The sequence below is a fragment of the Scophthalmus maximus genome, chromosome 17 (assembly GCF_022379125.1).
Source record: "Scophthalmus maximus strain ysfricsl-2021 chromosome 17, ASM2237912v1, whole genome shotgun sequence".
NCBI lineage: Eukaryota > Metazoa > Chordata > Actinopteri > Pleuronectiformes > Scophthalmidae > Scophthalmus > Scophthalmus maximus.
In genome coordinates, this window is record NC_061531.1 from 19724296 (window position 1) to 19748791 (window position 24496).

Here is a 24496-nt window from a genome sequence, read left to right on the forward strand (position 1 = left end):
CAAACACGTGCCGAGTTTAGTTTTAACAGTTTTTAATTTCACTTCACTGGTTCACAAAGAGCAGAAAGTCGCGCACAGCACAAATCACCCTAACCAGAAAGATGTGAGGTTTAAAATCACACGGCCTCTACATCAAAAGAACTAATACACAACATTAAATATATATATCAAATATAGTTTTATATTCAGTTTCCAAACTAATAATTCAAGTGTGTACGGAGCAAAGTCAGCCGTAAACATGAGCGTCAGATGTTTAAAAAATAAATATGACGCTGATCTGTGACTCAGATGAACGAGGGGGGGAAATAAATGAGACTGACTTTTTTGTGGGTCTGATAATTGTTTAAACTACATGAAAAATAAAGGTGATATTAATAAATACATTGAATTCAAGTGATATGTCATGTTAAGACTGCAAACGTTGAAAAGTATCGGTGACGTATTATTCTTGGAAAACTCAAAGGTTATGAATGTGGGAATCGATCAGCAGGCACTTAATCTAACTTTGAGGGGCTCAAATCCACAACTCGTCCTTATATTTATTATTTTTGTTTAACGATTATAATATTATTAAAACTGTTTGGATCCGACCTGTGGAACGACACCCAGACGTTAACGGCTCGTGACTCGTGAGGTGAAATACACCTTTTTTAAAATTTTGCTGTATATATTATTTTATGTATTTATTTTTGAAGAGAAGTAAAGACAAAGGTGAGATATAAATTACTTAATGAAGAAGGGAGGAAATTAATGGAACAGGGAAAAACTGGATCGACGCTGCTAAGATTATTCAAACATTCAGATTACTTATTATCATCTGTTCTTTATCATCTGTTCTTTATCATGTTTATTATTTTCTTGATTTAAAATGTCTGAAGTTAGTTCCCAGAGCACAAAGGCACGACGTGTTCCAATGTTCTGATTTATTAATAATATATTATTTAGTTTGACAAACAGCATTGAATCGTCACATTTGAGAATTTCGAGTAATTTACTTTGGAAAACGATTAAATCACTTATGAAAATCATCGTTGCCAATTAGAAATTTTTTGATAACGATGTAAAAAAAAGCGTTTTGCATGTTTCCCCCGATTATTTGTGTAAAAACATAAAACATATATATCCCCGAAGCTAAATTTCAATTTTAAAGTGTAAAAATATATTAAAATGGATTCATGATGTTGCGTCCTGTCCGGTCACTCGTCGTCCGGGGAGCAGGCGTCCGGCGGCGGGCTGCAGCTGCAGGCGGGAGGCGACGGGGACGGAGGCTCGTACTCCTGCAGCTCCAACGAGTTCTCCTTGATGGCGTTCCTCCGGCTGGCGCTCGCTCCCATCCCGAAGCTCCTCATGCCGCCGCCGCCGCCGCTGCTCCGAGGACTGGGGCTGACGAACGACGCCTCGCCGCCGCTGCCACCACCACGCCTGGGAACAGACGAAGAGGAAGAGACAGAGGAGGAAGAGGAGGGTCAGAGGGGAGGTGAAGGACAGAGGAAGAGCAGAGAGCAGCGAGAACCCGGTGGCTTGATGCGAAGCGAGGTTTTTAAAAAAACAGGGAAAAAAGTAGAAGCCCTTGAATCTTTGGAGGGATTAGATTGTAAAATAAAAAAGAAAGAAAGAAAGAAGCCTGTTAGAGGAGAAGAGAACATTCCCAGGAAGTTTAGAGGACAGTTTGCAGATCAGCGGTTTCTGAGGACAGATGTGAAACAGACACGAGAGGAAGAAGAAGGGAATTTAAAATCGAACACGATCTCATCCGTGAGACGACGGACGGTCTGAGGGTTTAATCTGAAACCTCCGTCTTCAACACGACTTCCTGCGTCACAGAATCACATCAAATGTGAGAAAATGTGATTCAAAAAATTGTTTTAGCAATTCTGAAAGATTCTGAGCTGATTGTTAATTTCAATTAACTTTTTATCAGTAATCATTTCGGCGGCTGGCTTCGATCTTCCACACGTTTTTTGTTCCCTAATTAATAAGTGATTCTTAAAACTCTTTCCTTCATGCTTGCTTTTGGTTGGAGGCAGAAAATAATTCTGGATAAAAATATATCCAAATATTGGAAAACTAGCAAACAACACGCTGAGCTGAAATAACTTTAGAAATAACAACCATCTACACACCAATAAACACTTGACGGACTCGACTGTTTCAGCTCCGCCTCTTTCCGTCGTTACCTCAGTTTGCTCCGGAGCGACGACAGCTCTCTGTTCAGGCCGTCGTTGGCCTCGGACGCCTCGTCCAGCTCCCGCTGCAGTTTCCTGCGCGCCGCCACCACGCGCTGCGCCTCCTCCTCCGCCTCCTCCAGCTGATGCTTCAGCTGCTTCACCCGCACGTTGCCCTTCTCCGCCTGCACAGAGCCGACGGGCGGTTTTAATTCACAGGTACGTGACCGAACGCTTGGACGAACGACGTCACGAGGAACCAGATTCCTCCGGTGGTCAGATCAGTCGTGTTACCTGGTCTTTGTACTGCTGCGCCTGCTTCCTCTCATCCTCCATCTGGATCGTCAGATCCTTCAGCTTCTTCTCTTTCTGACGCAGATTCTTGGCGTTGGCCTGACGCTCTCTACAAAGTAATAATCATCATCATCCTCATCATACAGAGCAACACACTCTTAGAACCTTAGATTCGTGTACGCGGACGTGTTCCTCTCCTTGTGCTCGTCTTCTGGAATCTTAAGTACAAGACGAAACGGAGCAGTACCACCAGAAATGGTGAGGGGGCAGTGTAGCTAACATCAGGACAACAAACTTGTTCACGAGAAGCCGCTGCGTTTGTGTCATTTGATTTTTTGAATTTAAACGTGTCTGGACGGAGATCTTGGTCATTACCTGCTCTCGATCTCCAGCTGCTCCTCGGCCTCCCGCAGCTTGACCTCCAGGGCGGTGATGGAGGACTTGAGCTTGGAGCGGCCCTGGCCCTCCGTCTCCTGCAGCTTGGCCTTTAGCTCTCGGTTCTGTCTCTCCAGCTGCTGCCTGGACCCCTCCTTGGTCTGAGAGGACGACCGCTCCGCCGCCAGCTCCGCCCCCAGCTGCTCCACCTGCACAGCGACAGCAACAACAACAGTCAGCGGACGCTCACAACGCACCTCGTCCCTGGAACCATCTCGTCCGCCATCAGTGAACCTACCAGCTGCTGGCTCTTCCTCAGCCGCTCGTTCAGACTCTCCACGTTGGCCTGCTCCTCGTCCAGCTCCTCCTCCAGCTGGTTGATCTTCGTGTCCAGACGTCGCTTCTCGTCCGACAGCAGAGACCTGAACGGGAGGAAGAGGAGGAGGAGGAGGACGACAGAGAAACCTGATGACAAATTCCCTGCCTAATTATTATTTTATGTTCCATTAAACAAAATGGAAGCATCCACCTACTTTCCAGAAGAGTTACTGGCCAGTTCTTCGTGAAGCTCGTCTCTTTCCACCTCCGCCTGCTTACGAGCTCGCTCAGCTGCTGCCAACATCTGGACGGACGCAGGAAGATGATGTCATCAGAGCAGAGTGAGAGAGAGAGAGAGAGAGAGAGAGAGAGAGAAGGCAAGTGGGGGGAAAAGTCTTGCTAGGGTCATTTTTCAACACATATTTTGATTTCCGTCAGTTTTCTTTGCGCTCACCTCGTGCAGCTGGACGACGTCGGCCTCCATCACCTTGGTTCTGCGCTCAGACTCCCTGGCTGAAGTGAGCGCCTCCTTCTGGGCTGCACGGGAGTCGTCCAGCTCCCTCTGGAGGTCCTTCACCTGGCCCTGTGAGGGGCAGAGGAGGAACATATCAAAACGGACTCAGTTTTATTCAAGACCTGGAAAACCAACTGGAGTGAGTAGCGTTGTCGTCGTCATCACCACCATGTGACATCAGACACCTCATCAAAGGGTTCAATAGTTTAGTTTGGCCCGAGAAGGAATAATCAATGTTTGGGGGGAGAAGAATTCTCAAAAACGGCTGACCTGGAACTTGCGGAGCTGCTTGACTGACTCGTCGCGCCCCCTGCTGGTGGCCTCCAGCTGGTCCTCCATGTCCTTCATCTCCCCCTCCAGCTTCTTCTTCCCGGCTAACACCTGACCTCGCTGCTTCCTCTCCTCCTCCAGCTCCGCCTCCAGCTCGCGCACCTGAGTAGGGGGACGATCGCTCGTGAACAGGTGAAGCATTTTCTTTATTCCCAGTAAACTTGGTGGAAGGATGGAACATGGAGGGGTGGATCTGGTCAACCTGGTCACCTGTTTGAGGAGCTGCTTCCTCTTCTCCTCGCCCATGTCGTCGCGGGCCTGAACATCCCTCTCGTGCTGAGCTCGCATCGCCTGACCGTTGACCTCCAGGCGCAGCTTGGCGTCCTCGGCGACCTGCAGCTCGTCCTCCAGCTCGTCCATCTGGGTCCTCATCTCCTCCACGATGGCCTCCAGGCCGCGCTTCGCCTTCTCCAGGTCGTGGACCTGCCAAAAAAATAAAAGTATCCGATCAGGAATTGTGTCAACCTTTTCCTAAACTCGCCCTCGGATGTTATTTTCTTACATTCTTTCCCACGTCGTCCTTGGAGCTGACAAGGTCCTCCATCTCCACTCGGAGCGTCTTCATGATCTTCTCCGCCTCCTCCAGCGCGCCCTGGTTCTCCTCCAGCGCTCTGGCCAGAGCCAACACCCGCGTCTCCTTCTCCCTCGCCTCCGCCTCCGCTCGATCGCGCTCCTCCGCAAACTTGCAGGACACGGATCGCTCCTCCGCCAGCATCTGAAACACGAGAATTCAAAATATACGTTTCACTGAATGGATTCTACAAATGAATCCGTCCACACCGACGAATACAGACGAGCGTGTGACTTTATTCTTGTGAACCATGACTGTCTTCCACCGGTGAAGGTGGCTCTTTCTGGGCTTTTCAAACCTGATCAAACTTCTTCTGCTTCTTCTCCAGGTTGGAGACGAGCTGCCGCTGGCTGTCCAGGTCCATGAGGACGTCCTCCAGCTCCTGCTGCATCCGACCGCGGCTCTTCTCCACCTTGTCGTAGGCCGACGCCTTCTCCTCGTACTCGCTGTTGGACGCCTCCAGCTCGCGCTGCAGACGCTTCTTCCCCTCCTCCAGCAGCTCCACCGCCCCCGACAGCTCGTCCAGCTTCTTCTTGTAGTCCGACAGCTGAGAGGAAGGTGAAGCGGTTAGTGAAACGTATTCACGACGCCTTCACCAAAATCTCATTTATACTAAAAACTGATTTCTATAGTGACCGACCTGCATGTTGAGGCTGGAGACCTGCCTCTCCACGGCCCGTTTGTTCTCCGTCTCCTCCTCCAGCTGCTCCATCAGACTGTTCCTGTCCTCCTCCATCTGACGGAGGCGTCCGGACACGTTCAGCTTCTGACGGGTCTCCTCCGACAGCAGCTCCTGGTGGAGGGAAGGTGTGACATTGACAACAGTGCGACGTGGAGCTAATAAACGCAGGTACGACAATGATAATATAATAATAATAATATGTTTATTTGTATATCGCTTTTCACAGACAACCACGTCAGTGACCTACATCTTGTTAAACTTTTGAAACTTTGGTGACTCACCTGTGCGTCCTGGAGCTGAGACGACAGACTGGAGACGTCTTTACTCAACTTGATGCCCTTCCCCTCCGCCTCGTTCAACAGACCCGTCACACTGTCCAGCTCCAGCTGACGCAAAGATATTAAAAAAGAGTTTATGACAGTCTATGGACAGTAAATACAGTCTGTATTAATTCCTTAGTATTTTTTTAGGACCCACAGTCATCTTGGAGACTCGCTCCCCGAGCTCAGTCCGCTGCCGCTCGCTCTCGTTGAAGCGCGTGTGCAGGTCGTTCAGCTGGCCCTCCACCTTCTTCTTCTTGTGCTCCACGTCCTGCTTGGCGCTGGCGAGGGATCGCAGGTCGCCGCTCAGATCCGCCGACTCCTTCTCCAGTGCCTGCTTGGCTTTCTCCAGACCGGCCCTCACCTGGACAGAGACGAGCGGGTGAGCAACTGTTCAAGGCCTAAAAGCTGAGGAGGGGTCCGAGAACTCTATCGTAACATAAATATGAATGAATATGAAATTAGAACTTTCTGTTAATCTTTAACCTTGAATCTTAAACCAAATGAAACAAACGGATCAAAATAACTGATTTTTTTATCTGGGTTATAAATTGACAGATGATGTAAGTGTGAGAAGTTCGTGTCAGAGGTCACGAACCCTCTTGGCCTGTTCCAGCTGCTCACTCAGATCCTCCACAGACTGACTGTGCTTCTGCCTCAGATCCTGGATCTGAGCCTCGTGGCTCCGCCCCTCCTCCTCCATGGCTTTCTTCAACATGGCCACTTCCTGCTCACGTCTCGCCCTGCCGACCACACACACACATCAGATAACCACAGCACATACAGATTTTTGCTCGCAGCTTCCGCTTGTACGCAGACGACACTGTTATTCACTCGTGTCATTCACAGTCGGGCTTTTAATATTGTTCAGCACAAACTTTAAGTTATTTCAGACCGTAGCTCCTGCTGGGCGGCGGTGGTGTCCAGGCTGTCATCCAGCTCCGTGCGCAGGGCGTTCAGCTCCTCGCCGAGGTCGCGGCGCGCCGCCTCAGTCTTCCCCCTGGCCACCCTCTCGGCCTCCAGGTCCTCCTGCAGCTCCGAGAGCAGAGCCTCCAACTCCCGGATCCGCTTGACCGCCGCCCCGTGATGATTGCTCTCCTCCTCCAAGCTGTGGACGTTTAAATGTCAGTGAGTTTTCATTCTTGCCCGAGAGGAAATGTCTCTCTGACTTCACTGACATCTGAAGATACCAGAAGATGATTTATTGCCTCAACAAACCCCAAAATATATTGGGAATATTGTCCCACTTACCGGGCCAGCGTGGCCTGGAGCTCGTCTTCCTTGGCGGCCAACTGGGCTCGGAGCTCGGCCAGCTGGGCCTGCAGGTCGGCGCACTGCTCCTGGAGGTCGGCTAGCTCCGCCTCCACCTTCCTCTTGGCCTTCTCCGTGTCCAAACGACCCTTCTCCTCTTTCTTCATACGCACTGCACGCACACCGAACAAACAAGACGGTGAACAAACGGCATTCAGAACCCAGGTCCATATCCACCATTAAAATCCAAGCCAACTTATTGCGAACATATTCAATCTGATATTCTCAAAGATAACCTCAATACTTCAATTTTCTGGTAAAAGTTTCTGGTCATAAAGCGAATTATTATGGAGTTAGTAATGGAGGTTAATAAAGACGAGCGAGGCGTCTGTCCACTGACGTTCCAGCTCGGAGATCATGGACTCGTGTTTGCTCTTGAGTTTGCCCAGGTTCTTGGACTTCTCCTCCTCCTCGGCCAGGTTGGAGCTCATGTCGGCCATCCTCTCCTCCAGGAGCTTCCGCTCCTGCAAACGACGTCGAGAGGATGTGAGTAAAACGTACATTACTGCGTCGGTACAAAACAGATCAAATAATAATAATGATAATAATAAACGCTGCTCCTTCGTGCCTTCTGCAGTTTGTTGTTCTGGTCGTCCATCAGCAGGACGTCCTCCTCCAGCTTCTTGACTTTTCCCTCCACGGCCACTTTGTCGAGCTGCAGCTGCTGCAGAGCGTCTTCTTCCTCTGCGATGTGCGACTCCATGAGCTGCAGGGAAACACCACGAACGAGACCAAAACTCTCACCTTGTACTCAACAAAATATAAAAAAGTCCCTGTTAATTTGATCTGGCGTTACATATATTTAGTTTACTGTTTTAATGCATCTTTAACGTTTAACATGCTGTGTAAATTTATGAACTGTAAATTTATTAATGAACTTCAAGCCAAACGTGTGGTTGTGTATTAAATAAAATAGAAAATAAATAAATAGACTAAACTTAAGTTAAAAAGACAAATAAACAGATTAACAGTGAAAAGAAACAAAGTAAATTATGACAATTAATTTAAAATAAGAATATATATCAATATAATTTTAAGTATATTCAAATATTCCTTTTTAAAAATACTGTTTAATAATTTTATGCATTAAAGGCCCATTTAAAATAACCATATTATTAGAATTATTATTATATTTTAAGCTGCTGGTTTAAATAAAATACTTTAAATAATAAGTGTTCATCTTGAATAAATACTTTGGCTTTTCTTCATCTTTAACTTCAATGCACAGAAAATTAAATGGAAAGAAATCATAATAAGAAAACTTGATTACACATCGTGTCAACAGAAATTAAACTTTTGCTGGTTTCCTCGCGATGATGATTAAAGTTCAAGTGCTCTCGCAGGGCTGTGTTGAGATGAACATATGTATTAATATTAATAACAATGTGTCCACCTGCAGCTGCTGCTCCATCTCCTTCTTCTCCTGCAGCAGCGAGTTGCTGCGCTCCTCCTCCTCCTCCAGCCGAGCCTCCATCTCGTGCAGCACCTCCTCCAGCTCCTGCTTCTTGGCCTCCAGCCTCACCCTCATCTCCTCGGCCTCGGCGCACAGCTCCGTCTCCGCCTGCAGCTTCGACTCCAGCTGCGCCCGCTCTTCCATCAGCTGCGGCAACAAGAGACATGGTCTGTCGGCCGCGTCCGGACACACAACCGTAGATTCAGACGGAGGGGAAGTTGCGCTCGTCTCACCTGGGTGTGTTTCTGCGTGATGTCCTTCAGCTCGGCCTCGCTCTTTTCCGCCACTTCTTTCGCCGCCTTTAGCTCCTCATCCTTCTGACCCATTTCCTCCTCTTGTCTGGTCACCTGCAGCAGCGGCTTCACCTGAACAGCGGACACACACATCACACTTTCTACAGAGTAATAGTCTTTATAAACCCACATTTTCTGTGTGTGTGTGTGTGTGTGTGTGTGTGTGTGTGTGTGTGTGTGTGTGTGTGTGTGTGTGTGTGTGTGTGTGTGTGTGTGTGTGTGTGTGTGTGTGTGTGTGTGTGTGTGTGTGTGTGTGTGTGTGTGTGTGTGTGTGTGTGTGTGTGTGTGTGTGTGTGTGTGTGTGTGTGTGTGTGTGTGACCTTGGTGAAAAGCCTCCACCACTGCCAGTTCTTCAGTTTGAGGTAACAGGCGCAGTTCCTCTGGATCACCTTCATGGCGCTCAGCTGCTGCTGACGTTTACTGAAAGCCCTGAAAATACACAAACACAGTTTTGTGTCGACGTCGAGCGACAACGTCTCCTTCAGGAAGCAGCAGGTCATTTTGTGTGTAATCACAGAAACACACGGATGTTCCTGAACCAGGTGAAACCAGTGTTTAAGAGTTTCTCTCACTTGCGGGCCAGGAAGCCTCGGGCCTGTGCCTGGAAGGCGATGATGACCACGGTGAGTTTGATGTCCCTCTCCTCCTCCAGCTGGGCCAGAACTCCCGTCCTGAAGAACATCTTGCTCTGGCCGATACGAAACAGGTTGGGATCCAGATCCAGGTGCTTCACCTGGGAAGGAAGGCAGGAGGAAACCAAGAGGGAAGGAGACGAGTGGAGTGGAGAGGAGAAGTGTACAATATTTCATAATTCAGTTTGACAACTTCAGGAAAGTCTATAGTTGACGGGAGGTTTGGAAGCTTTTGCCTTGAACATGACTGGGATCAGGAACCGTTCTCAGAACAGAACGGACCAATCAGGACGGAACTGTCCAGCTCACCATCAGACAACACGCCTGCTTCCCGTCCATGAAGCCTTTGGGGATGGCGTTGGCAGCCAGAATCTCATACCTACAGACATGAGAACAACAGACACTTGAAAACTTTGAACAGCTGCGCAAACATACACCATCATTTATATATATATAAATATATATGTATATGTATATGTATATATGTATATGTATATGTATGCAACAGATGTTTTCCTGACTGCTAAGGAAGTTTTCCATGAGGACGTATTTGAGATTTGGTCTGGGACACGTGGCCACGTTCTTTATCGCCATGGGCATAAATCTGTTCCTTCTGATTTAATCGTATTATCATTGACAATGATGTGTTCGTGTCGGACGCCTCCTCACCTCTGCCTGAACTCCTGGAACACGATGCGGTTGGGGAACCCCTGTCTGCAGATCCGAATGCCCTCCAGCACCCCGTTACACCTCAGCTGCTCCAGCACCAGGTTGGAGTCCATCTTCCCGGCCTGCAGGCACACGGGCCAATCAACAAGCTCTGAATGTGCCGCGTCACCTCCCGTACAGACTGTCGCTGAGCTTCACTAAAGCAAACGTACCCTCTTCTCGTGGTTGGGGATGATGCAGCGCACGAAGTTGGGCTGGGTGTTGTGCAGCGTGGTCATCAGTTTGCCCAGCGACTCTTTGTACAGCTGGCCCACGGTGCGGAACATGCCCTTCTTGGATTTGGTGGGCACCGAACTCTCGGACATCTTGGTCATGGTCTCCAGACCCACCACTCGATCCGCTGACAGGAGGGAAGAGAGAGAGACGAAAGGTTCACGCCCCGCGATGTCGTCCAGCTGAAGCAACGTAAGCGAGGACGGACGTGTTGGACGACTCACCGTCTTTCCACAGGTCCTGGATGAAGTTGCTGGAGGAGTTGCTGAGCAGCGTCGTCACGTTGTCGTTCAGAGGATCCATGTTCTTCGTCAGCCAGTTGGCTGCGTTGTAGTCCACCTGGAAATGGAAACGAAGTGGATATATATAACAATCTGTAGATGTTATAAACCATAGCCAAACTTTTAATAGTTTAATAACAGACACAATGGAACCAGACTTATCCTTTACACAAATATCACAGTTGTGATGATGTCCCTCACCTTCCCGGCGTAGTGCATCACGGTGAACATGAGTTTGTCCTTGTGTTGTTTGGGTTTGGAGAACTTGACGTGGCCGGTGTGAGTGTTCAGCAGCTTGTCCACGAAGGAGATGTCGGTAGCCTTGGGGAACCAGCACTCCTCGTCCAGCAGGGCCAGGATGCCCGGAGGGTTGTTCTGCAGGACGCGACGGAACATCATCATTGTCGTGTATATTTGTCGGTACGTTAACATGATAAAGATGAATATTTGTTCACATTTTACGTTATTTATAGTGGAACTGTAAAATATTGAGCCTCAAGTACATTTCTTCATCATAAAGGTTTGATAACGACGTCTCACTGTCGGAATCGCTGACGATGTTTAGCGTTTTCATCAACAAACTATCTTCACAAACCTTTTGTGAAATAATTATTCATTACTGTAAATGATGCTTTAATATTATTCCATGATATATATGCGGAAATAATTTCACAAGTTACCGTCCAAAAACATGCTTGATGAAATGGGGTTAATGGGGTAAGTGATAAATTTATGACTTTCATTTTTAAAAACAGCGTTTTTAAATATCATACATTTAATCTTACTCCATTATGATTGAAAACTTTATCAGGATGATTTTTCACAATTTCTGGGATGTTTTTAAAATACTTTAAATATGTTAAATATCTAGAATAGATGATGGAGTTTTTTCAGATTTCGTGTATTTGTAAAAGTGTATTTTTCTATTCTAATTCTATTGCTTGTGTTTTAAAAAGCTTCCCCCCCCCCGTCCTGACCGGCCTCTCGATGAGCTCGATGCACGGCTGCAGGTCCAGGCCAAAGTCGATGAAGCTCCACTGGATGCCCTCCCTCTTGTACTCCTCCTGCTCCAGGATGAACATGGTGTGGTTGAAGAGCTGCTGCAGACGCTCGTTGGTGTAGTTGATGCAGAGCTGCTCGAAGGAGTTGTCCTGACGAAGTGGAGAAAGAGAAAAACCCCTGAGTTAAAAGAAAACTTTACAACAATTCAAGGATTTGGGAATTTTTTCAGAGCGGAACTCACCTCGAAAATCTCAAAGCCGGCGATGTCCAGGATTCCCAGGAAGGAGCACGACTGCCTCTTACTCTTGTCCAGGGTCTTGTTGACCCTCGCCAGGATCCAGCGGAAGAGACGCTCGTACATCGCTTTAGCCAGAGCCTCCGTCGCAAAATCAGCCTGGAGGAGGAGAGGAAGAGGAGGAGGAGGAGGAGGAGAGGGAGAGGGAGGAGGAGGAGGAAGAGGAGGAGAGGGAGGAGGAAGAGGAGGAGGAGGAGGAGAGGGAGGAGAGGGAGGAGGAAGAGGAGGAGGAGCAGGAGGAAGAGGAGGAGGAGAGGGAGGAGAGGGAGCAGGAGGAAGAGGGGGAGAAGAGGGAGGAGGAAGAGGAGGAGGAACAGGAGGAGGAAGAGGAGCAGGAAGAGGAGCAGGAGGAAGAGGGGGAGGAGGAGGAGGAAGAGGAGGAGGAGAGGGAGGAGAGGGAGGAGGAGGAAGAGGGGGAGCAGGAGGAGCAGGAGGAAGAGGAGGAGGAACAGGAGGAGGAAGAGGAGCAGGAGGAAGAGGGGGAGGAGGAGGAGGAGCAGGAGGAAGAGGGGGAGGAGAGGGAGGAGGAAGAGGAGGAGGAGAGGGAGCAGGAGGAGCAGGAGGAAGAGGGGGAGAAGAGGAAGAGGAGAAGGAGGAGGAGGAGCAGGAGCAGGAGGAGGAGGAAGAGCAGGAGGAGGATGAGGAGGAGGAGGAGGAGCAGGAGGAGGAGGAGGAGGAAGAGCAGGAGGAGGATGAGGACGAGGAGGACGAGGAGGATGAGGAGGAGGATGAGGAGGAGAGGGAGGAGAGGGAGGAGGAAGAGGAGGAGGAGCAGGAGGAAGGGGAGCAGGAGGAGCAGGAGGAAGAGGAGGAGGAGAGGGAGGAGAGGGAGCAGGAGGAAGAGGGGGAGAAGAGGGAGGAGGAAGAGGAGGAGGAACAGGAGGAGGAAGAGCAGGAGGAGGATGAGGATGAGGAGGACGAGGAGGATGAGGAGGAGGATGAGAAGGACAACAACAGAGGAGCAGGAGAAAGTCATGAATCATTTTAAGGATAATTCAACAGCTCCATGAATCTGGAAAACGATGCCACAGATGGGAAACGATCATTCAGTCTGTGAACCTCATTTGAGTGTTTCCATTTTCTGAGACGTCAGATTTTCCTCCACTTCATTTCAGAGGAAACTTTTCTGTTCATGAGGTTTATTTTTCTTTACCTGCTGCTTGGTCTGAGCCTTCTGCACCACCTCCCGGCCCACTTTGATCCGCGGCGTGAGGACGGCGCGGGTGAAGTCGGTCACGTTGATGCCCTGCAGGTGACAGACCTTCTGGGCAGCTGCGGGTTGTCGAGGCAACGGGACGATGAAGAGGCGAGATGAGTTTTACCGGTTCAGTGACACAGAAGCTGGTTTTGAAAAGGCTCAAAGCGACTCACCGGTGTTGTCGGGCATCGTCGCCTGTTCGCTGCTCCGCTCCTTCTCAAACTTGATGTTGCCGAGCTGCAGCACGGTGGACACCACCTTGAACATCCCTGCAGGAGGTGAACGAGGCAGCATGAATTCATATCCAGCCCTGTTGTAGTTGTGCAGTTTTTCTTTTGAAATACAAATATCTGGGATTCCCCTCGTGAACATAAGTCTCATTGTGGTTTGTGTGGTAATGTTTGATGCCATATAATAAAAATAATAATAACATAGCGTGTATAGTATGTAAAGTGTGATGGGCGAGTGGAGATAACGTATGTGTTTGTGTCGTGCTGCAGCTTCGCACCGATTCTCTCCTCCTCGCTGAAGCCCATGATCTCCATCGCCTGCAGGGTCTCGTCGAACATCTCGTCGTCCTCCTGACCGGGGATCTCCACGTGACCCGACACCAGGAACCGGTAGCTGCCGAAGTCCTCCAGCAGCAGCTCCTCTACACACACGCACACACACACACTATTATTATCATCATTTATTTGTTCATACTTACAATGATCAATGTTTTCAAAGCATGAAATGTGCATTTATATTTACAGTTTACGTAAAGAACGTTTATCTTTTTTTTTCTTCAAAATTCTATATATTTGTGTTTTCTTTTTATTTATAATTACTTATAATGAATTTATGGTTAAACTGTGAAATATCATGCCTCTTATATATATATATATATATATATATATATATATATATACACACATATACACACACACTTCCTGGTATTGGTCTGGTTCTAGTTTTTACCAGTTTTAACTTTTTTGTAACAACTCTTTGTATTTAACTAGTTTTATTATGTTTAACTATTTTTAAAATGTATCTTTAACACCTTTTAAACTCGACATCAGTGATTTCTCCAGTTTAAAGGTTCAGTGTGTAGGATTCGTTGACATCTAGTGGTGAAGTTGCAGATTACAACCCACTCAATAACCCTTCATAACATCAAAATCGGAAAAGGCCAAAAGAGCCCGTGTGTGGTTTGTCTGTTCTGGGCTCCTGTAGAAACATGCAGATGTGGTTTCAGCTAATTCTGCACTGATGAAAACGTCATTATGAAGATTAAATTCCTATTGAGATCCTCTCGGTAGCGGTTTTGCGAGCTGCTCACCTCTCGTCTTGTCTTTGGCTCCTGCCACCATGTAGTAGAAGATGTGGAACGCTCGCTCGGTGACGGCCTGACGGATGCAGCGAGACTTCTCCAGGAGGTCTGAGCAGGTCGCCGCTGGGTTAAGACGACAACCAGCTCCACGCTCAAGCAGAAGTGGCTCTTGGCAGGTTGTACTCTTGACTAACAGTCATAATTAGATCTTTTTTAAAGGATACAGGTGTCGATGTTTGCTCCAACAAGGTAGCCAGTCACATCGAAGTTGAGCTTGATGAACTTGCCCTGTGGACAGAGGTGAAACAACGAGAGCTGACAGGCAAACGCCAAAGAGGTCGAGTGTCGGCTCGAGAGGACGATTATTAAAGTCGCTTACGAATCGCGAGGAGTTGTCGTTCTTGATGGTCTTGGCGTTTCCAAACGCCTCCAGGATCGGATTAGCCTGCAGCAGCTGCTTCTCCAGCTCCCCCTGCAGGCCACGACAGGGTCACACGTGTAGCCATCCATCCAGGAACATGGAACATGTCCGACCTTACAGGCTGAAACATGTCACGGCTTATCGCGTCTGTTTAGAGACTTTACAACTCACGTAGGCCAGAGATCCCGGCTGCTGCTGCTGCTGCGGAGGGGCGGGAGGCTGCTGTTGTTGGGGCTGCGGCGGCTGGAGGAGGAAGAAGCAGGAGGTGAATCCTCAGAGTTGAATCTGACTCAAAGGAGGTTTGTTGGAGACTCTGGAAGACGCTTCTACTCACGGGGTTGGCGTCTTTTTTGCCCTTGTGTGAGGAGGCGACGACGGCCAGGTACTGAATCACCTTCTTGGTGTTTTCTGTTTTCCCCGCCCCGGACTCCCCTCTGGGGGGACGCAGGGAAAGGAGACAGGATGACAACAACAACGTGGAACGTTGCACGGTAGAAAAAAAAGCTGCATCCCAATTCTTCAGAGGATTCGGTCTTATTGGTCTTTTTGTGGGAGAAATGTGAAAGATATCTGCTACTTTAGGCTTAGGGTTATCTTGGTTGTTAACAAAAGTCGCTTCTCTCCGCGTCACGGTATAAACCCCGCCCACTACCAGATAATCGTTTATGATTGGACCGGGCAAGATTTCTGCTGGAGGGAAAAAACACTTTCGTGAGTCTGGCGGGGCAAATGAAATGAGCTCCCAGAATTCATCTGGGTCCAGTGCACAAGACTTCAGTTGACCTGAGAAGGATTCTCTGGCTTCTTTTGTCTCGTCTGTCAGAAGTGTTGTGAACTCTGAACTCTCTTCAGAGGGGATGATTTTGGGCTCGGTTGTGACAGTCGGATGGAAACAGGCTCACGTGAATGTGCAGGGTGATGGAAAAAGGTTAAAAGTGTTTTGACTCACGTGCAGAGAATAGACTGATCCTCCCGGTCTGTGGAGAGAGAGAAAGAGAGGGGGGGGGGGGAGAGAGAGAGGGATGGAGAGAGAGGGGGGGAGGGAGGGAGAGAGAGAGAGAGAGAGAGGGGGGGGGGAGAGGGGGGGAGAGAGAGAGAGAGAGAGAGGAGGGGGGGGAGAGAGAGGGGGGGAGGGAGAGAGAGAGGGATGGAGAGAGAGGGGGGGAGGGAGGGAGAGAGAGAGAGAGGGAGAGAGAGAGAGAGAGAGAGAGAGGGGGGGAGAGGGGGGGAGAGAGAGAGAGAGGGGGGGGGAGAGAGGGAGAGAGAGAGAGAGAGAGGAAGGGAGAGAGAGAGAGAGAGAGAGAGAGAGAGAGAGAGAAGAATGAGAGAGGAAGGGAGATAGGGACAGAGAGAGAGAGAGAGAGAGAGAGAGACAGAGACAGAGAGGGGTGGGAGAGAGAGAGAGAGAGAGAGACAGAGATAGGGACAGAGAGAGACAGAGAGAGGGAGGGAGGGGGAGAGAGAGAGAGAGAGAGAGAGAGAGACAGAGAGAGGGAGGGAGGGGGAGAGAGAGAGAGAGATGGTGTGACACGTTCGACTGAGGTGAACTCGGAGCCGGAGTCGACCGCAGGGCCTCATGAGCCTCGGACACGAGAGCAGAGCGTCTCTGGGTCGGAGGGAGATTAGCCTCCGTCGACTCACATCAATCTAAAAATAGCAGGTCGCCGTGGCCTCGTCTCACGGCTCCATGTAAGGTCATTGTGGAAACCAATGGAAAGTGTGGAGCAGGTCTGGGGTCACCGGCCGGACCGCACGGTCGGGAACGACCGGCCTCCGCTCTCACACGGCTTTGTTTTATATGTTTATGTGTTATAGTTTCAGATTTTTCATCCATCGACTTTTCAATTTTCGAGTTTAGCATTTTGGCCGGCACCATCTTGGTTTTGTCAAAAACCAGACGTAACCATATTAGGAGGACCAGGGGGCGTGGCCTGACTTAGAGCTCGTCCACCGGCACCTGCCACCATGGACCGATTGGACGGTAGTAACTGTCAATCAAACTGTATCCACGCCCAACACTTTTATAAGTGTGAGTGTTAAATAGTCTAAAATAAATATAGAACACACACACACACACACACACACACACACACACACACACACACACACACACACACACACACACACACACACACACACACACACACACACACACACACACACACGTTACCTTGCATCATGTTCCTGTAGGCGTTGTCCGTGATGGAGTAGATGTGCGGCGGCACCTCGTGACGCTTCTTGCCCTTGTACATCTCGATGATCTTCTCAGAGTAGATGGGAAGCATCTTGTAGGGATTCACCACCACACAGAAGAGACCGGAGTACGTCTGCGAGGCGAGAGAGAGACGAGGTTCGTCAACTCAAACACTCTTTTACAGCTGGTTTCCTTTTAAATTCCGTGATTTTTTTCCAGGAACCTCAGGACAGATCGTCCATTTTGTTTCATGACTTTGCCTTTACCTCTCCACCTTCTGCTTCCTGGTTCAGGTGAGACTGTGGCCTTCAGGGAACCGGACCAGGGCTCGACCCCACGGTGGAATATGAACATGGTTCCATTTCATTCGCAATCTAAATGTGTTTTCTAGTTCATCATGGATGCTGGCGAACATCAGAGGCCTGCACTGTACTGACGACCTACGTGAGCGACCACGGCACCGTCAGGTTGTCAATCACAATCTGTGTGACACTTTAGAGACGTCGAATAATCATTTGTCATGTCGCGATCGGGCGTATATGGATCGTAGTTGTCATCATATCACGCTGGAGAATATGTGAGTATTTCTGAGTGAAATAGAGAAAAGAGGCTGCAGATAATCTGAACTTGTTTTAATTTCAGTTACTACATTTAAATTGACTACAGGTTGAGGTGTGATTTTGCTGTGAAAGATGTTTTAATCTAAAACAGACTGAAGAATATAGAATTAAGTAATTGAATAAATAGAATAAAAGTCTGTCTCAAATGATCTGATCAATATTTTCATCATCCTCTGCCTCTGTTAATTTAACTGACTCTTTTCTCTCAAACTGAAATATGACAAATAATATACAAAATGAATGAAAATGCACAAAATCTGCATTTCAGCTCGTTATATTTGAATTCGCGAGCAGTGATGATGTTGGAACGAGTTCCGTTCACACCGTCGGACTCTCGACTCTCACGTCAGAGGATGAGATTTTTTTTTCTCGCTGCTCCGACACCGGCGTCTGCTCATATAAGGCCTGGGGCTCTGAACTTCCAGGGAAAAAAAACACGAGCTGCTGATCCTTCCAGTCCGTCCCGAGTCTGACCTTTTCTTTATATTCATCTTTAGTGATGCTGATCTGTCTTCTTCCATTTAAACACTTTGTTCGTTGAAGTTGTGTTTTTCACAGAGGAACATCGAACTCATCGCAGGTCTGGACATGATTCATCCGCCGTCCAAATTTCGTAAGTGTCGGATAAACGTAATTTCCGGGCTCCACTTTAGGGGGCGCTGTCGAGGCGATTACAACAGGCCTAATAACAACAACAGGCTGAGTTGGTGCGTACACTTGTCTGCTTCAGTCGTACGACACCGGATCATTTAAGTTTTGGCAAAATAGGCTTTAAATTCCCTCTGACGAAAACAGAAAGATTAAACTGAGGCGGTGGCTCTTCTTCATCGTTGGTTGAGGATCCAACAGTCCTTTTATGATTCTTCAGTTTGCAGCAGCGTCTTTAACTTCTGCCACTAACTGAGGTGACCACAGTTTCTCTCTCTCGTCTCCTGCTTCTCACACATTGAACTGCACAGTGACGACGCGTGTCCGTCCATTTCACCTGCTCAGACCTTGTTGTGTCCCCAGAGATATAGAGAGTCAGGTGTGTGTGTGTGTGTGTGTGTTTCTCACGTAGATCAGGCTGGAGAAGTATCTCTCTCGCAGGTTGTGGAGGACCGAGGCCTCGTTGAGGAAGGTGAGGGCGGCCATGTCCTCCACTTTGCTGAACTTGGGCGGGTTCATCTTCTGGATGTCGTCTTTGGTCACCGTCACTTTCTGACCGTTGGGCAGCTCCACCACAACCTGCGTCGTCCGACAACGACGACGACGACGACGCCAACGACAACGACAACGTCAACGACAGACCATTAAAGGGTTAAGACACTTGTACTTGCACTACGGACGGCGTCGTCGTTACCTCGTCGCCCTTCTCCTCCTTGATGCTGGCCTGCTCGAAGCCCTCCCTCTCCGACGGCACCCACACCATCTTCTTGGCCGCCCAGTCGGCCTGCGCCACTCCGCTGTTGCGAAAGTCGTTTTCCAGAAACAGACACTTGCCGTCGTCGGGGGCCGGGTCAGCCATGTTGGAGGCGTCGATGTCGGGGGTCTGACGGACCTGTGGCTCGCAGGCGAAGGCGGCAGCGGAGTCGATCTCTGGTGGTTCCGAGGCGGTGGAGCCGGAGTCCGGATCGTCGCTGGCGACTGGTTCGGCCTCTGGCGCGGTGACGGGAGTGGAGTTGACCTCTGACCTCTGTTTGACCTCTAGCCTGCTGACACAGAGGAGAGATCACAGGTCGGTGAGGCTGCAACATGTCATCGACCTGGAGTTCAGCTTCTCACGTGACATTAACAAAACATCTAAATGTTGCTGAGAATATGTTCATACGCTCACGGTGTTATACAATATTTCGGAATGCAACCTCAAAAGTTTTGCATTAAAATTGATGAAATTATTGTTCAGAATTTAATGCACGTAGCGTCGATGTTAGTGTTGCGACCTGACGATGGTTCAACTTAGTTTGATGACCTTGAAAAAAAAACAACAACACCGCACTTATACATCTTATTATCTTTATCTTTTCATATATCTTTTGCCTTATTCTATGTCAATCAAGTTTTTTTTTTTCTCACGCTTTCAGTGTCACTGATTCTCAGTTTCAACTCTCTGACTGTCACTTTTCTTCCCTGATTGAAACTGACCGTTAGAAAAATAAAGTCACTAAAAATTAAACCAAAATCCTTTTTTTCACCTTATTTGGAGGAAAAAAGTCAGAACATTTCAAGATTTCAATACTCAATCGTCATCATTCGACCTCTATGTGTCAAACAAAGCACTTTAGTTTGAGGTTCCACCGATAAAAAGCAAAGTATCATCAGAGATGAAAGCTTCAGCAGGAACGAGGAGTCAAAGATCTGATGGTGCGTTTACAGAGTCTGGACGAGACACAGTTCACCGTGAACTCTCAACAGCTACACTCTGTAACACCATGAGTAGAGCCTAGTGGGCTACACCTGGACTTTGGTACGGAAGGTCGGTGTTCGATTCCAGGTCAGCGTGTGGGCCCTTAATGCTGCCTGCCTTGCATGAAGGCAACGACCTGTTGTACTGTACATGTCGGTGTGTGTCTGTTCCGTGTCGGGCTCCTGCTTGTGTTCAGACCATCACTCCAAATATTACGACTTGTTTTTTCTAAATTCCTCGAACACTCCTCCTTCACACGTTGTGAAGTCGTCATTAAACGAGTGTATCTGACAGCCAGAACAATTATTTTTGCAGCTGATGGATAATGAGGAAAAACTTGGTTAATGTACGGTACAGGTGAAGCCTGTGACATCACCGCTGGGCGTGGCCACATTTTAAACATAGATGTACATTTCATTTACGCAACAATCGAAGATGAAGTCCAGAGAAGAAAAACCTACTTATTGACAACCGTCGTCACATCAACATGCAAACAGACAAAAAGCAGGATTCCACAGAAGAAGACGAGGACGACGACACACGTCTGCCAACTCTGCAGATATTCAGACGTGATGAGGAGGACCAACCGTTTCTTCTTCCTCCTCCTCTACCTGCCGCCTTTGCATCTGCCTGATAACGGCTGACGACTCTGCCTTCAGTTTTGCATCCAGCCACTTACTCACTGATCCTGGTCTCGTCGTGCAGCAGGTCACCGGGCCGCTTTGACCTCCCATCGAACAGCATCAGGCAATAAATCATGAAAAGCAGCAGCGGGCAGATAACCCCGGCAATCAAACAGCTGAGCTGCCACGCTGGAATGCCCATGTTTGGCTAAGTAGCCCCTTGTGCTCCTGGTGTAGCCCGGTAGCCCACAGAGGGATGCTACGGGACTTAGCAGGCGTACGACCTTATAAGGGCGCAGCTCCTGTGTCCAGCCGAGCTTCACCGTTTACACCAAAACGGCGACATGTCACAAAGGTGCGTCCATGCGTGGCAGGTACAGTGAGTCAACACACACAGTTCATATCATCTCTCATATTGAATCTAAAAAGTCGCTCAACAATCCATTTATGATTAAATTACGTCTCAGGAGCTTTGTCCTTTGAGCTCTAATGGATTTTTGGTTCATGCAGCAGACTGTGTGAACTCTGCCACTTGTCATGAACAGATGATATCACCACAATGTGACGATCCTAATGTTTTTCGTTTCCTCCTCAACGTGCACGGTTTGTTATTTTGCAGATTTAAATGAAATCATAATTAATTCAACAGTTAACTACTGTATAATTCCTCCACCTGTCGAGCTCTTGTAGTAATCGAATTTATCTTCTGCAGCTGTTGGAAACAGATAAGTGTCAGTTCATACTCACTGTGCAGAGCTCCAGTCGTCGGTGCAGCATGGAAGCTCAACTCCAGGGGAACCAGAGAATCATGTCAGGTAGGTGAAGTGAAGATGATGATGAGGAGGAGGAGGAGGAGGAGGAGGAGGAGGAGGAGGATGGTGATGTTGTCCTTCCTCCTCCACTCGACTTAAAACCCGCCTGCAACACCTGGGGGAGGAGCATCGTCTGCCTTCAAATTAAAAGCCTGGAACTGTACGTGTTTTATATATATATATATATATATATATATATACCACCGTACTAAGTCGACAGCTGCAGTAACTGGTCACGTTGCAGATTCCAGCAACAAAACACACGTAAAACAAAAATCAATAAGGCGTGAAAAGTAAATAATTACATTAAAGTGAAGTAAAACTTTTAGGTACTTGTGTACATCCATATACTGATCTAATCAGTGTTGGGCAATAACTAATTACTCAGTAATATATGACTGTAACATTTTTACTTTCCCACTAAGTATTAGTGTAAAGGATTACAATTTCTGAAATAGTAATTATATTATAAGTTACTGATCCAAGCAACGCTGCATTACTTATGACTATATGATGACGTGTACGCTCACGTCGGATATGCGGCTACGAGCCAAAAGACTAATCTAAGGATGGAGGATGACAGAGATCTGGAGAAGCTCGTCGCTGCGTAAATCGTAGATCAGAGGTTTGAGAAGCTTCTGCTAATGAAATCAGTTTCACTTCTGAATATTAGGACCTCGCTTAATATGTGAGGGCAGAAATAATAGAACAAGAAGCCGGACACAATATCAGCTCGGGTGTTATGCAACGTTCGATATTCTGTAAAAACCATCAGATAGTCCTTCTGCTCTTATGACTGAATTATGCAGAACCCACAAAAGTAATATAGTAATATAACGAGTAACGTAACTAATTACTTTTAAAACCAAGTAACAAGTGAGGTAATATAATTACTTTTTGAAAGAGTAATAAGTAACCTATTACCCTTCCTGAGTAACTTGCCCAACACTGGATCTAATACTAATAATAATATGTCAGAGCACAACGTTGTACTTTTACTCCTTTAAAGTTACAAGTTTCCAAATGAGGATTTTAAGACATACAAAACTTTAAATTCTACTAATATCTGCCTTCAAATTAAAAGCCTGGAACTGTAGGTGTTTATATATGTAGTTGCTAAACTGAAGTAAATAATTGAATTAAAGAGAAGTAACACTTTGTGGTAATTGTGTACATCTAATACACGTCTCAGGAAAACAACGTACTTTTACTTTTGCCCTTTCAAAGTTACAAGTTTCCGAAATTGGGATTTTAAGGTACATACAGAACTTTAAATTCCACAAGATACTGTACAAGAAATGGATGAAAGTGTCCAGTAGAAGAAAGAAGAAAAGAAAATATCAACACAAACCTGCAACAACATGAAACTAGTCTAGTATTTAAACCTCAGAAGCAACAAACATGCACATGCAGATGATGTGAGTGAAGAACGAACATCTCACGGATCATCTCGAGCTCCACCACTTCAAAGCGGAAGTCACGTGCGCGCTTCACAGCGGACTGGCGCTGACGTGTTTCCGGTCCACAGGTGCGCTCGTCTCGGACCCGCTCGGCAATTTCCGGTGAACCCTTCGACAATGGCCGCCGTCTTCGCGGAGGCTCCGGAGCAGCGGCGGGTGGATCGACTCGTCACCGTGTTCGACGGCTCCGCGCCGGAGGACGTGTCGCACGCCCGGCGGCTGTGGAGCTCCGTGTCCCTGCTGCCGCCGCTCGAGGCCCGCCTGGTGGCGGCGGACGTCCGCCAGAGGCTGCCGGTGTCCCGGCCGCAGCGCGCCGCCGCCGCGGAGCCGCTGCGCGTGCCGGCGGCGCGGCAGCAGCGGGAGGAGCGGCAGCGGTACGCGGCCATGGCCGAGCAGAGGAAGGAGATCCTGTTTCTGCTGCGGAGGCAGCGGGAGAGGAGGATCCAGAAGGAGCTGCTGTCCGCGCCCGGCACCCCGAGGCCCCAGCCCCGCGGAGGAGCCGGAGGAGCCGGAGGAGCCGGAGGAGCGAGGCGGACCGGGCGCGGCGGCGAGGCGGAGGACCGGGAGCTGGTCCAACAGCTGCCGTAGATCACCGTCAAACTGTGGAATACTGTTTCATTTCAAACATAGAATCTGCTTTATGGACCAACGAGTCTCTGCAGAAGTCTCAGCTTGATCCAGAATGAAAAGTTCTGACTGTATTTTAACTGTAATGTCCCAGAAACATGCAAACGTCACTTAATGTTCCCAAGCAGAGATCAATTATCACGTCCCCCTGTCAAAAAACATAAGAACCCCAAATTATGGACATGATCTTACATAAAGCGTTTTCCCAATAGAAGTCTGTCGTAAGGAAATAGGCTTAACGTGACTTAAAGGTACACTGTGTAATATTTAGAAAATCTTATTCACATAAATTGCATATACTGTCCATAACTCTGTGTTCACATGAGTCAAATATAGTTCCATGTGGTGGACCCGACCTCCGTGTGAGTCTCATCTTTCTACGTCGTGTTGAATACGGTTGTCCAACTAAACGGTTCCAGAATACGTCGCGTTCACGTTGTATTTGCTGCCGGAAACCGGAGATGGAATCGGCGGTGCGTCTCCATAAAGTGTCCCCTGTCGGTCGCTCAGGTGGTTGATGTTTCGCAACTTTAGCGTTGCGATTCTGAAACAATACACGTTTTGTAAAAAGATCTGTGAATATTTCCTCAGCGTCCGTCAGCTGTTGCATTTGTGTGTGTGTGCTGCTCAGACCAGGTTTGGTGAATTATGTTTTCTTTTTATTTAAATCATCGCATCTCCTTTAAAGGGCTGTGGCCTCAAACAAGTTGGATCCTCGTCCAGTTGGAGGATTAATTTACTAATGCAGCGTTTCCATTACACCTCGGAACTCAGAAGTCGGGGTTATCTTTCCATTATATTCTTGAAACTCTGAACTACCATCCGACTTCCGAGCTCGGAGCTCCACAAACGTTTTAGTGATAACTTGTCTCTGGTAAGACGGGATGAAATAAAAAGAAATATGGTGGATGGATTACCAAATTTGTAATATGTCACTTCTGCAACTAACGATTATTTTCATTATTGATTAATCTGTCGATTATTTTCTGGATTAATCCATTAGTTATTTTGTTCATAAAATGGTGAAAAATGACGATAGTGTTTCCCAAAACTCCAACATGACGA

The 24496-nt window shown here is 48.0% G+C and overlaps 2 protein-coding genes across 2 annotated transcripts; one reads left to right on the plus strand and one right to left on the minus strand.

Moving 5' to 3' along the window:
* Positions 1-15: 15 nt before the first annotated feature.
* On the minus strand, positions 16-22959 carry LOC118289067 (myosin-11-like). Its single transcript, XM_035615752.2, has 44 exons — positions 22696-22959; positions 21280-21459; positions 18866-19214; positions 18580-18750; positions 16880-17036; positions 15659-15686; positions 15044-15143; positions 14881-14952; positions 14668-14760; positions 14513-14576; positions 14298-14396; positions 13485-13628; positions 13150-13245; positions 12932-13050; positions 11725-11877; positions 11459-11632; positions 10683-10856; positions 10425-10539; positions 10140-10327; positions 9928-10049; positions 9568-9637; positions 9199-9359; positions 8947-9055; positions 8567-8698; positions 8274-8480; positions 7449-7586; positions 7221-7344; positions 6821-6992; positions 6465-6677; positions 6168-6312; positions 5727-5933; positions 5531-5635; positions 5208-5360; positions 4866-5114; positions 4499-4711; positions 4207-4419; positions 3937-4098; positions 3607-3735; positions 3368-3456; positions 3133-3256; positions 2835-3043; positions 2460-2568; positions 2178-2350; positions 16-1422 (listed from the first exon to the last, which is right to left on the minus strand). The coding sequence occupies exons 3-44, from the start codon at positions 19028-19030 to the stop codon at positions 1197-1199; spliced, it is 6066 nt and encodes a 2021-aa protein (XP_035471645.2). The 5' UTR covers positions 19031-19214; positions 21280-21459; positions 22696-22959; the 3' UTR covers positions 16-1196.
* Positions 22867-23786, plus strand: hoatz (HOATZ cilia and flagella associated protein). Its single transcript, XM_035615989.2, has one exon. The coding sequence runs from the start codon at positions 22922-22924 to the stop codon at positions 23390-23392; it is 471 nt and encodes a 156-aa protein (XP_035471882.2). The 5' UTR covers positions 22867-22921; the 3' UTR covers positions 23393-23786.
* The last annotated feature ends 710 nt before the right edge of the window (positions 23787-24496 follow it).

Bases quoted from the DNA above. Each gene is read 5' to 3' on its own strand.
- LOC118289067 (XM_035615752.2), bottom strand. From the start codon at position 19,030: ATGGCTGACCCGGCCCCCGACGACGGCAAGTGTCTGTTTCTGGAAAAC. The intron at 13,246-13,484 runs GTGCGAAGCTGC...CACCTCCTGCAG, and splicing joins CAGCGAGGAGGAGAGAATCG to GGATGTTCAAGGTGGTGTCC. The intron at 11,878-12,931 runs GTAAAGAAAAAT...CTCCTCCTCCAG, and splicing joins AGGCTCAGACCAAGCAGCAG to GCTGATTTTGCGACGGAGGC.
- hoatz (XM_035615989.2), top strand. From the start codon at position 22,922: ATGGCCGCCGTCTTCGCGGAGGCTCCGGAGCAGCGGCGGGTGGATCGA.